Source organism: Balaenoptera borealis, assembly GCF_965194805.1.
Source record: "Balaenoptera borealis genome assembly, chromosome: 13".
Classification (NCBI taxonomy): domain Eukaryota; kingdom Metazoa; phylum Chordata; class Mammalia; order Artiodactyla; family Balaenopteridae; genus Balaenoptera; species Balaenoptera borealis.
Window position 1 is genome coordinate 64,227,886 of NC_138870.1, and position 12,967 is coordinate 64,240,852.

The 12,967-nt window shown below is 36.7% G+C and overlaps 1 protein-coding gene across 14 annotated transcripts in view; it reads right to left on the reverse strand.

Annotated features, from left to right (window-relative positions):
• Positions 1-12,967, reverse strand: part of OSBPL8 (oxysterol binding protein like 8) — a 197,144-nt gene that overhangs the window by 102,795 nt on the left and 81,382 nt on the right. For 6 of the 14 annotated variants that reach the window (XM_082351586.1, XM_082351585.1, XM_082351583.1 and 3 more), the window contains one exon: positions 868-904. The exons of 4 other annotated variants lie outside the window; for them this stretch is intronic. In XM_082351586.1, the coding sequence (XP_082207712.1) occupies positions 868-904 (37 nt within the window). Of the gene's footprint in view, positions 1-867; positions 905-7,343; positions 7,397-12,967 lie in introns of all 14 variants that reach the window. 4 more of the 14 variants (XM_082351588.1, XM_082351587.1, XM_082351581.1 and 1 more) reach the window with 3 other exon arrangements.

Consider the following 12,967-nt stretch of genomic DNA (forward strand, 5'->3'; position numbering starts at 1 on the left):
TAGACTTGAATTCAGTAAAATGATAGTTTCATTCTGATTTCTGAAAACCAGAAGATGACACATTGAACTAGCAACCAATTCTAACTCCTTAGATATTTAAGTTCTTAGCTTCAGGCTCTTCATCTACAAAATTAATGCTTTATTAAATTATCTCTGAAGTTTCATTCACCTCAGTAATTCTATGACTTTTAATATGTCACAAAGCTTTGAAATTATGTATTCATGGGTCTAACTCCCCTACTAGTATATAATGATCTTAAGGGCATGGCACATGTTTTATTCATCGTGTATCCCCTGAAGCTAGCACAGCATCTGGTCAAAAAATTTTTTTTGGACATAAATTTAAAGGGTGTATCTTCTAAATCCCTAGATAAAACAGGTCACTTATGAAATCGCCAAAGTATACATAAAAACTTTTCATAACCAAATTATCTATTATGTAAAAATTCTGACAAAATAAGACAGTATTTCTCACTTTCATATGACAGTGAATTTGTTGTACTATATCCAGCCTCAAAGTACTCTGATCTATGCTTTGTGATGATTGTAGAAAGGATACTATAAAGAAGTATTAATTCATAACTTAGGAATTTTGAATTTATAAATTATGAATTAGATAACTGGCTAAATAAATAATCCATCTTCAGATAATCAAGATGTAAATATACAAACACTAACAATCTCAGATGGACACTGACAACAGAGGCGTACTGAATGATCATTTATATTCTTTACTTTATATTTCAATGCCTGGAAAGAAAAGCAGAAGACTCAATAACCAAAATGGAAATACCATATGCCTTTTCTAAGTACACATCAAAATATTATCATGTCTCCAAACATGCCATTCAAACTTTAGCTACTTACTTGATGGCCCAAGGACATCTTTGCTATCACCAAGAAGCTTTTAATGCAGGGTAATTGAGCAGCAAACAAATACAATCCAAACCAGGAAGAAGCAAAATGTATCAGGATTGAAGCAGCAGTGAAACAAAAGGACAAGGAAAACAGCATTAGTTTATAAGTAGAAAGCACATGCATATCAATTCTAATAATCATAATTCGCAAGGGATTTTCTTTTCCACACATAAAAAGACCTTGGATTAGGCACTGTTTGCTTTAATTTTGGAAAATGAAGGTGGAAAGAGAAAAATGAAATCACTCAAGTATTTTGTTTTGAAAATTACTCAAGTGAAAAATTACTTTCAACTATAATTCGAGATATGGGTTAGGAGTGACAAAAAATTATTTAGAAATGTAAAGGACAGCCAGAAAATTATTCATTCTTTAAATTCAAGTGGCTTAAAAATATATAACACCCATGCACTATTAAATATTAGTTCTGCATGCCATGAAAGCACTTAACACTACATAGAAATTCAGGCTGCTTCTTCTACATAAAGAAAGGAGTTTACTGAGTGCTTATATTATGCCAAGCATGTGCAAAGAGCTTTTACAGAGACATCAACAAAGTGGAACAAATTTTTTTCTCAAATGGCAAAAAAACAAAGAGGAGTATTGATTAGAAGAACAATAAATTTTATTAAGTTAGACAAAACTTTCTTAGGACCCACTAATATCAAGCATATAATCTAGAGCTACTAGTCTCTAGGAAGTCAGAAGACCCAATTCTTAAATGATTAACTTGCAATCAACTAAAAGAAACAGGAAAAAGACTGCTGACCTTTGTATACTAACTATTTTAATAAACAGCATTACACTAAATGTCACCTATAGACAAGTGCTTTGGTCTCCCTTGGCAGGAACAGAGTCCTTAGTTCTCGCCTTCATTTCAAATACCAAACATGGAAACGTATCAGAAGTGAAGAAAGAAACAAACAAAAAGTTCCCGCCACTAACGACATTGTTGTTTGGTCTTATTTAAAGGGAATGGGGAATCCTAACTGGTTTTGACCAAAAAAAAAAAAAAAAAAAAAAAGTAGCAGTTGTTTGCTTTGGGGCTTCTGTTGTCTCCTAGGGAAAAAAAAATATCTCGGCCCTGTTACTTCCCTAAAGTATGGTTATTTCACAACGCTTAAAATTATGTTCTAATGCCTTTAAAGGCATTTGCTCTATTCATTTTTTCTAGTTGTCCATTTTAATTCATTCTTCTATAAACTGATTTCAGTTTCACAGATAAACTAAAAAAAAATACAGCTTTAGTGACAACGAAATAATTGTGCTCAAATCCATTACAGCTAGCAAGCATGTGGGAAGAGATTAAAGTATTTGTGGCAGGCAGCCTCTAAAATGGCCCCAGTGATCCCCACTTTTTGGTGTATAATCGCCTCTCTTTGAGCATATACTGGACTTGCTGAATCACTTCTAATGAACAGAAAATGGCAGAGGTGAAAGGATGTCATTTCCAAAATTAGACTGTAATAAGACTATGACTTCAATCTTGTTTGCGGTCTCTTGCTCTCTCCTAGATAGATCATCCTGGGGAAAGCCAGCTGCTGCATCATGAGGCAACCCTGTAAAAAGGCCCATGAGGCAAAGGAACTGAGGTCTGTCCACAAACCCTAAGTGACCTTGGAAATGACTCTCCCGCCTCCCCTGACCCCCTCAGCAGCAGCTCCCACTCTCCAGTAGCTTGATTGCAACCATATGAAAGATTTTGAGCTAGAGACACCTAGCAAAGCTGCTCTTAAATTCCTGACTCACTGAAATTGTAAGATAATAAATGCTTGTTTTCTACCATTTAATTTTGGGATGATTTGTTATATACCAATAAATAACTAATACAATATTGGAAAACTGAAGGAAGTTCGGAACCTGACAGAGACAACTATTGCAAACTTTACAAATCCTTCATAGACATCTTTTAGAAAAATCTTCCTGTACTGATATGAATAATTACCAGTTTCCCTAGATTTACCTGTAACTTCCTAAAGGAAAGCAATGATTCTAACCATATTTACATAGTTAAGAGTATTTAATTTCACAAGGGCCAGTCACATTTGAAGCTTTTGAGCTGGTCTTCTACTTAGGATAAAAGATCAAGTTCACTTTCATTGTACAGTTCTGTATGATATAATTCTCAGATTTTGTTGATTAAAAGCACTATGTCATCTTCTGTGCAGCTGTACTCCTTATATATTTACTCCCAGAAAATAATCCCTAGCATATACAACAGCTTCTGAACATTTATTTCAAATTATGCTTTCAACATTATATCCTCAGGCATACTGGTGTCATATAAACCTGAATGTATTGTATTAATCCAATATTTTTCTCAGACTGAGGCACTGGAGAATAATCCAAGTAAACACTGTCTATTCTTATCATTGATCCATCATCCATCCATCCATCCAAATATTCACTGAGTACCTACTATATAGACAGGTACCATTTTAGGCACTGAGAAATATAGTAGTGAACACAACAGACAAAAATCCTGTCCTTGTGGTAGTTATGTTCTAGTAGGGAAGATAAACAATAACATAATAAACAAGTAAAATTTTGATGTATATTATATAGTATAAATACTAAGGAAAAATAAGCAGAAAATGAAGACATAAAATGTTAGGGAAGATGGAGTTAAAGTTTTAGATAGGGTGGCCTAAGAAGGCTTCACTACCAAGCTGACTGAACAAAATGAGGAAACTTACCATAAGGACTTAAAGGGGAAGAGTACTCCAGGGAGAGGGGAGGATCAAGTACAGAGTAGAGTACTTGGAGAGCAAGACTGGAGTGTTTGGAGAATAGGCCAGAGGGCTGGAAACAAGGCAAGTAGGAGAGTAGCAGATGAAGTCAAAGCAGCAAACAACTGCAGGACTTTATAGGACCTAGTCAAGGCTTCTGTTTTATTCTGGATGAAATAGGGGGCCACTGGATAGTTCTGAGAAAAGGACTAACATACATGATTATGTTTTAACAGGACTGCTCTGACTGCTATGTTGAGAATAGACCAGAGGGACAAGGGTATTATCAGTTCAGAGGTTACTGCAATAATCTAGGGGAGAGATGAAGGAAACTTGGACCAAGATGGGGGCAGTGAGAGTGATGAGAAGTAGTTAAGTTCTAAATATATTTTGAAGGTAAGGTCAACAGGATTTCCAAACAGGCCAAGCATGAGGTAAAAGAAAAAAAGGAATCAAAATGATGTCAAGTGTTGGAGTCTGAGCACCTGGAAGGATGAACTGCCATAATCTGAGATGGAAAAGACAGTGAGACAAGTTAGTTTACAGGGAGAAATATAGGTACAATCACCCCTTGGTATCCAGAGAGAACTGGTTCCAAGACACCTCCCACACCCACCCCACCACAATACCAAAATCTGTGGATGCTCAAGTCCCTTATATAAAATGGTGTAGTATCTGTATATAACCCATGTATATCCTCCTATATATACTTTATATCATCTCTAGATTACTTATAATATCTAATTCAAAGTAAATGCTATGTAAATAGTTGTAAATACAATGAAAATGCTATATAAATAGCTTATAGCATGTGGCAAATCCAAGTTTTGCTTTTTGGAACTTTCTGGAATTTTTTTCCCCCAAATATTTTCCATCTGCAGTTGGCTAAATCTGTGGATGCAGAACCCTCGGATATGGAGGGCCAACTGTAGCTCAGTTTGGAATAGGTTAAGTATGAAATGCCTGTCAGACATCTAAGTAAAAATGTCAAGTAGGAAGCTAGACACACAGACCTGTACAGGGAAAGGTTTAGGTTGGTAAGAAAATAGTATAAATTACGGTATGTGTGATAGTTAGGGTATATGATCTGAATGGCTTCATCACAGGAGACTGAAAAATGCCACAGGATAAAAGAACAGCCTCCAGATAACATATATTATAATGGAACAACAGAACTAAGAATTAAGCTGAAACACTACAAATAGAAGCAGAAACACAATGAAAAATAAGCTTCACTTCAGAAACCTTTCCCAGAAGGATGTGGATAAAAAGGCATTAAGTTGAGATGCAAGTGAAATCATCCTCCCAGAATTATTTGCAAGTGATGCTAACTGGGAAACAAGATATAAGTAATTGAAGATTCCATATCAATTTTACCAAGTAACTGACATCACTGAAGTCTCCGACACACTGCTGAACTGCACACTACACTTCTTATTCTTACTGCTTGTAGGACTGGGTCTAATTTGTGCAGTTCCATGTAGTATGACCCATGAATAAAGACGATGTGGAAGTACTGATGTGGAAATGCTCTATACAAGTACCTTTTAAGATATTTAAAAAAATAAAAAGCTAGCCGCTCTTCTTGGCTTTTGTTAGAGAACCAAAATACTACTAGAATTTCAAAGAATCCAGGAACTTTCTCCTCAGCTTGTTCAGAAAAAGAGCATTTAAGATATGACAGAAACATTTTCTCTCTCTGAGCAACTTATCATGTTTACAATTATCCCTTGAACAATGTCCATACAGTCATCTCAAATTTTTTATCATATAAATAAATTCTCTACTTTGGCAGAAAGCATGAGCTGAAAAATAATAAAATAGTAACATGCTTAGAATTTTTCTACTTAGTATTCAATAGCATACTACCAGTACTCTAAATAAAAGCATGAACTATAGCCATTATCTAAATCTTTACTGATTTTAGTCTACAAATATCAGGAAAAGAGCATAATACAAAAAATGTGATTTTACTTTAATGTACTTCTAAATATTTGCCATGCCATCTATAATTAGCATAAAACTTGTGATCTTTAAGAAATGTAAAGGAAGAGGTAGAAGTTCATAATCACACCCTTCAACCTGAGAAATCCCTCAGTCCTGAGCAATCCAGGACAGATGGCCACCCTATATATATAATATAGAAACAAAACCATGAGGTCTATAGCTTGATTTCACTGCCTTTAGCACGGCACCTCCCTGTTTTATTGATTTGACTTACCTGTTGAGCTTAAGAGAAAGTACAAATAGCTTATCAAGCACTGATATGAGTAGAGCTTAAAAATAAAATTTCAAGCAGATGGCACCTCTTCCCCCAATACAGTTGATCAAGTTGTACTCAGAGAAGCAATCCTACTTCAGTGGGCTCTCGGAAGCCACAATTCTGAAGAAGAATTATATAAAACATCTAAAGAGTGCTTGGACTTCCCTGGTGGTGAAGTGGTTAAGAATCCACCTGCCAATGCAGGGGACACGGGTTTGAGCCCTGGTCCAGGAAGATCCCACATGCTGCGGAGCAACTAAGCCCATGTGCCACAACTACTGAAGCCCACACACCTAGAGCCCATGCTCCGCAACAAGAGAAGCCACCGCAGTGAGAAGCCCGCACACCAACACGAAGAGTAGCCCCCGCTCGCTGCAACTAGAGAAAGCCAGCAAACAGCAGCACAGACCCAGTGCAGCCAAAACTTAAAAAAAATAAGTAGAATAAATTTTTTAAAAAACAGAAAATTAAAAAAAAAAAAAAAAAAGAATGTTCCACTTAGTGCTATCTTTGGCTCTTCGAGTAAGAAACTTCAATGAGGGATATACAACGCAGCTGAGATCTGTTTGTTCTTTAAACAGGAGTCATCACTCCACACTTAAATGAATTTTTTCATATTCCTGCAATCGTTTGCAAAACACACATGTGCACATTTTATCCCTGAGTTTTACAGGAGAGATTTTAAGGGAATATTTTTCTGGGACTAGAGTTTATCGCTGTTAGAGAATATGATCTGATCTGCCAAGCAGTTACATTTTTGATACAGCAATTCCACCACTACAAATGTATACTAAAAGATGTGTTCAAGGATACTTATAACATCATTTATAGTAATCTACTTAAAACAGGGAATTAAATAAATAATAATACATTCACATAATAAAATACTATGTAGTCATTATAGTTTGGTTTTTTTTCTCAGGGACTGAAAAACATTCATTATATATTGGCTTTTAAAAGTAGGTTATACTGAATCACTTTGTTATACAGCAGAAATTAACACAACATTGTAAATCAACTATACTTCAGTAAAATAAATTTTTTTTAAATTAGGTTATAAAGAAGTTTGTATGATATGACTCCACTTTTATGAAATTTCATATGTAAGATATACACTATGAACACACATATGCCACCAAAATAAAAACAGTGGTTACCTCTAGAAGGTAGAATTTTATTTATTATATTTTTCTTTATTGTTTAAATATGCCACATTGGTATGCATTATTTTTATAGTCAAAAAAGATTAAATCTATTTATATATTGGAAAAATGAAAACGCAATTTTCAAAGTGGTCTTTTCGATCTATATTAGCTATGTTTTATAATGGCATAATCATCTATGATTAAACATAGTGGAAAGTATATTTTAAGAATCTAACTTGAAATCCTGAAAAAAAATACAAAAATGTTAACATTTTGAACATAATACCATACCATATATTACTCTCTGTCTCTTGAACTTCAGCAACTTCTGTAAATGGCAAGATCTAAAAAAAGACAAATTTTCTCAGGAGTGATTTAATTTCGTATACCTGAATCTGAATCTAGAGAGCACACACACTTTATCAAATGAATTAAGTGGTGCATTAATCTTTTTAAAAGTAGCAAAAAAAAAAGTGCAATGGTATGTTTACCAGTATGTGTACACTGGAAACTAAATCCTTAAAAAAAAAATCCCGAGGCTTCAGGAAATTACAATCAATCTGCCAACCCACGAAGTCTTCTCAGACATGTTCTGGGGCTTTTTCACAGTTCTTATCCTCCTTGCATATATTTAATTACATCAGCCCTTCCACCATGCAAGCCCTCTCCTCCTTTCCACGCAAGCCCTCTCCTCCTTTAGTTTCTAAAATACTCCACTGCTCTGGCTTCCTTTCCCCTAATTTCCTACCTCCACTTGGTCCTCCAATTCAATAAGTGAGTCTTAACCAATGCTCAATCCTCAACTATTGGTTGTTTTCTCTCTACCTGCTCTCTTCCTGCAGATTCCATTCTTAATCAAGGCTCATTTGCTACCTTTACTCAGACAACTTTCAAGTTTCTTCTTCAGACCTAGCCTATCTCCAAAACTTCATCCCAACATATTCTTACCTGTATGTTTGGACATTATTGCAAATTAACTTCTGGTTCTAAAATTCTGTTAACAGGCCCTGAACCAAGATGGCGGAGTAGAAGGATGTGCTCTCACTCCCTCTTGTGAGAACACCAGAATCACAACTAGCTGCTGGACAATCATCGACAGGAAGACACTGGAACTCACCAAAAAAGATACCCCACATCCAAAGACAAAGGAGAAGCCACAATGAGATGGTAGGAGGGGTGCAATCACAGTAAAATCAAATCCCATAACTGCTGGGTGGGTGACTCACAGACTGGAGAACACTTATACCACAGAAGTCCACCCACTAGAGTGAAGGTTCTGAGCTGCACGTCAGGCTTCCCAAACTGGGGGTCCGGCAGTGAGAGGAGGAATTCCTAGAGAATCAGACTTTGAAGTCTAGTGGGATTTGATTGCAGGACTTTGACAGGACTGGGGGAAACAGAGACTCCACTCTGGAGGGCACACACAAAGTAGTGTGCCCATTGGGACCCAGGGGAAGGAGCAGTGACCCCAGGGGAGACTGAACCAGACCTACCTGCTTGTGTTGGAGGGTCTCCTGCAGAGGCGGGGCGGGTGGTGGCTGTGGCTCACTGTGGGGACAAGAACACTGGCAGCAGAGGTTCTGGGAAGTACTCCTTGGCGTGAGCCCTCCCAGAGTCTGCCATTAGCCCCACCAAAGAGCCCAGGTAGGCTCCAGGGTTGGGTTGCCTCAGGCAAAACAACCAAAAGGGAGGGAACCCAGCCCCGCCCATCAGCAGTCAAGCGGATTAAAGTTTTACTGAGCTCTGCCCACCAGAGCAACAGTCAACTCTACCCACCACCAGTCCCTCCCATCAGGAAACATGCACAAGCCTCTTAGATAGCCTCATCCACCAGAGGGCAGACAACAGAAGCAAGAAGAACTACAATCCTGCAGCCTGTGGAACAAAAACCACATTCACAGAAAGACAGACAAGATGAAAAGGCAGAGGGCTATGTACCAGATGAAGGAAAAGGATAAAACCCCAGGAAAACAACTAAATGAAGTGCAGATAGGCAACCTTCCAGAAAAAGAATTCAGAATAATGATAGTGAAGATGATCCAGGACCTCGGAAAAAGAATGGAGGCAAAGATTGAGAAGATGCAAGAAATGTTTAACAAAGACCTAGAAGAATTAAAGAACAAACAAACAGAGATGAACAATACAATAACTGAAATGAAAAATACACTAGAAGGAATCAATAGCAGAATAACTGAGGCAGAAGAACGGATAAGTGACCTGGAAGACAGAATGGTGGAATTCACTGCTGTGGAACAGAATAAAGAAAAAAGAATGAAAAGAAATGAAGACAGCCTAAGAGACCTCTGGGACAACATTAAATGCAACAACATTCGCATTATAGGGGTCCCAGAAGGAGAAGAGAGAGAGGAAGGACCAGAGAAAATATTTGAAGAGGTTATAGTTGAAGACTCCCTAACATGGGAAAGGAAATAGCCACCCAAGTCCAGGAATCGCAGCGAGTCCCATACAGGATAAACCCAAGGAGAAACATGCCGAGACACACAGTAATCAAATTGGCAAAAATTAAAGACAAAGAAAAATTATTGAAAGCAGCAAGGGAAAAACGACAAATAACATACAAGGGAACTCCCATAAGGTTAACAGCTGATTTCTCAGCAGAAACTCTACAAGCCAGAAGGGAGTGATATACTTAAGTATATCATGATATACATGATATACTTAAAGTGATGAAAGGGAAGAACCTACAACCAAGATTACTCTACCCGGCAAGGATCTCATTCAGATTCGACAAAGAAGTCAAAACCTTGACAGACAAGCAAAAGCTAAGAGAATTCAGCACCACCAAACCAGCTCTACAACAAATGCTAAAGGAACTTCTCTAAGTGGGAAACACAAGAGAAGAAAAGGACCTACAAAAACAAACCCAGAACAATTAAGAAAATGGTCATAGGAACATACATATCGATAATTACCTTAAACATGAATGGATTAAATGCTCCAACCAAAAGACACAGGCTTGCTGAATGGATACAAAAACAAACCCATATATATGCTGTCTACAAGAGACCCATTTCAGACCTAGGGACACATACAGACTGAAAGTAATATACTCCATGCAAATGGAAATCAAAAGAAAGCTGGAGTAGCTATACTCATATCAGATAAAATAGACTTTAAAATAAAGAATGTTACAAGAGACAAGGAAGGACACTACACAACGAACAAGGGATCAATCCAAGAGGAAGATGTAACAATTATAAATATATATGCACCCAAAATAGGAGCACCCCAATACATAAGGCAACTGCTAACAGCTATAAAAGAGGAAATCGACAGGAACACAGTAAGAGTGGGGGACTTTAACACCTCACTTACACCAATGAACAGATCATCCAAAATGAAAATAAATAAGGAAACACATGCTTTAACTGACACAATAGACCAGATAGATTTAATTGATATTTATAGGACATTCCATCCAAAAACAGCAGATTACACTTTCTTCTCAAGTGCACACAGAACATTCTCCAGGATAGATCACACCGTGGGTCACAAATCAAGCCTCAGTAAATTTAAGAAAATTGAAATCATATCAAGCATGTTTTCTGACCACAATGCTATGAAATTAGAAATGAATTACAGGGAAAAAAACGTAAAAAAGACAAATACATGGAGGCTAAACAATACACTACTAAATAGCCAAGAGATCACTGAAGAAATCAAAGAGGAAATCAAAAAATACCTAGAGACAAATAACAATGAAAACACGACAATCCAAAACCTATGGGATGCAGCAAAAGCAGTTCTAAGAGGGAAGTTTATAGCTATACAAGCCTACCTCAAGAAACAAGAAAAATCTCAAATAAACAATCTAACCTTACACCTAAAGGAACTAGAGAAAGAAGAACATACAAAACCCAAAGTTAGCAGAAGGAAAGAAATCATAAATATCAGAGCAGAAATAAATGAAATAGAAACAAAGAAAACAATAGCAAAGATCAACAAAACTAAAAGCTGGTTCTTTGAGAAGATAAACAAAATTGATATACCACTAGCCAGACTCATCAAGAAAAAGAGGGAGAGGACTCAAATCAATAAAATTAGAAATGAAAAAGGAGGAAGATCAGGAACAAGACAAGGATGTCCACTCTCACCACTATTATTCAACATAGCTTTGGAAGTCCTAGCCATGGCAATCAGAGAAGAAAAAGAAATAAAAGGAACCCAAATTGGAAAAGAAGAAGTAAAACTGTCATTGTGTGCAGATGACATGAAACTATACATAGAGAATCCTAAAGATGCCACCAGAAAACTACTAGAGCTAATCAGTGAATTTGGTAAAGTTGCAGGGTACAAAATTAATGCACAGAAATCTCTTGCATTCCTATACACTAATGATGAAAAATCTGAAAGAGAAATTAAGGAAACACTCCCATTTACCTTTGCCACAAAAAGAATAAAATACCTAGGAATAAACCTACCTAGGGAGACAAAAGACCTATATGCAGAAAACTATAAGACACTGATGAAAGAAATTAAAGATGATACAAACAGATGGAGAGATATACCATGTTCTTGGATTGGAAGAATCAATATTGTGAAAATGAGTATACTACCCAAAGCAATCTACAGATTCAATGCAATCCCTATCAAATTACCAATGGCACTTTTTATGGAACTAGAACAAAAAGTCTTAAAATCTGTATGGAGACACAAAAGACCCCGAATAGCCAAAGCAGTCTTGAGGGAAAAAAACGGAGCTGGAGGAATCAGACCCCCTGACTTCAGACTATACTACAAAGCTAGAGTAATCAAGACAATATGGTACTGGCACAAAAACAGAAACATAGATCAATGGAACAAGATAGAAAGCCCAGAGATAAACCCACACACCTATGGTCAACTAATCTATGACAGAGGAGGCAAGGATATACAATGGAGAAAAGACAGTCTCTTCAATAAGTCATGCTGGGAAAACTGGACAGCTACATGTAAAAGAATGAAATCAGAACACTCCTTAACACCATACACAAAAATAAACTCAAAATGGATTAGAGACCTAAATGTAAGACCAGACACTATAAAACTCTTAGAGGAAAACATAGGAAGAACACTCTTTGACATAAATCACAGCAAGAGCTTTTTTGATCCACCTCCTAGAGTACTGGAAATAAAAACAAAAATAAACAAATGTGACCTAATGAAACTTAAAAGCTTTTGCACAGCAAAGGAAACCATAAACAAGACAAAAAGACAACCCTCAGAATGGGAGAAAATATTTGCAAACGAATCAATGGACAAAGGATTAATCTCCAAAATATACAAACAGCTCATGCAGCTCAATATTAAAAAAATAAACAACCCAATCCAAAAATGGGCAGAAGACCTAAATAGACATTTCTCCAAAGAAGACATACAGATGGCCAAGAAGCTTATGAAAAGCTGCTCAACATCACTAATTATTAGAGAAATGCAAATCAAAACTACAATGAAGTATCACCTCATACCAGTTAGAATGGGCATCATCAGAGAATCTACAAACAACAAATGCTGGAGAGAGTGTGGAGAAAAGGGAACCCTCTTGCACTGTTGGTGGGAATGTAAATTGATACAGCCACTATGGAGAACAGTATGGAGGTTCCTTAAAAAACTAAAAATAGAATTACCATATGATCCTGCAATCCCACTACTGGGCATATACCCAGAGAAAACCATAATTCAAAAAGACACATGCACCCCAATGTTCATTGTAGCACTACTGACAATAGCCAGGTCATGGAAGCAACCTAAATGCTCATCGACAGATGAATGGATAAAGAAGATGTGGTACACTTATACAATGGAATATTACTCAAGCATAAAAAGGAACGAAATTGGGTCATTTGTAGAGATGTGGATGGACCTAGAGACTGTCATACAGAGTGAAGAAAGTCAGAAAGAGAAAAAGAAATATA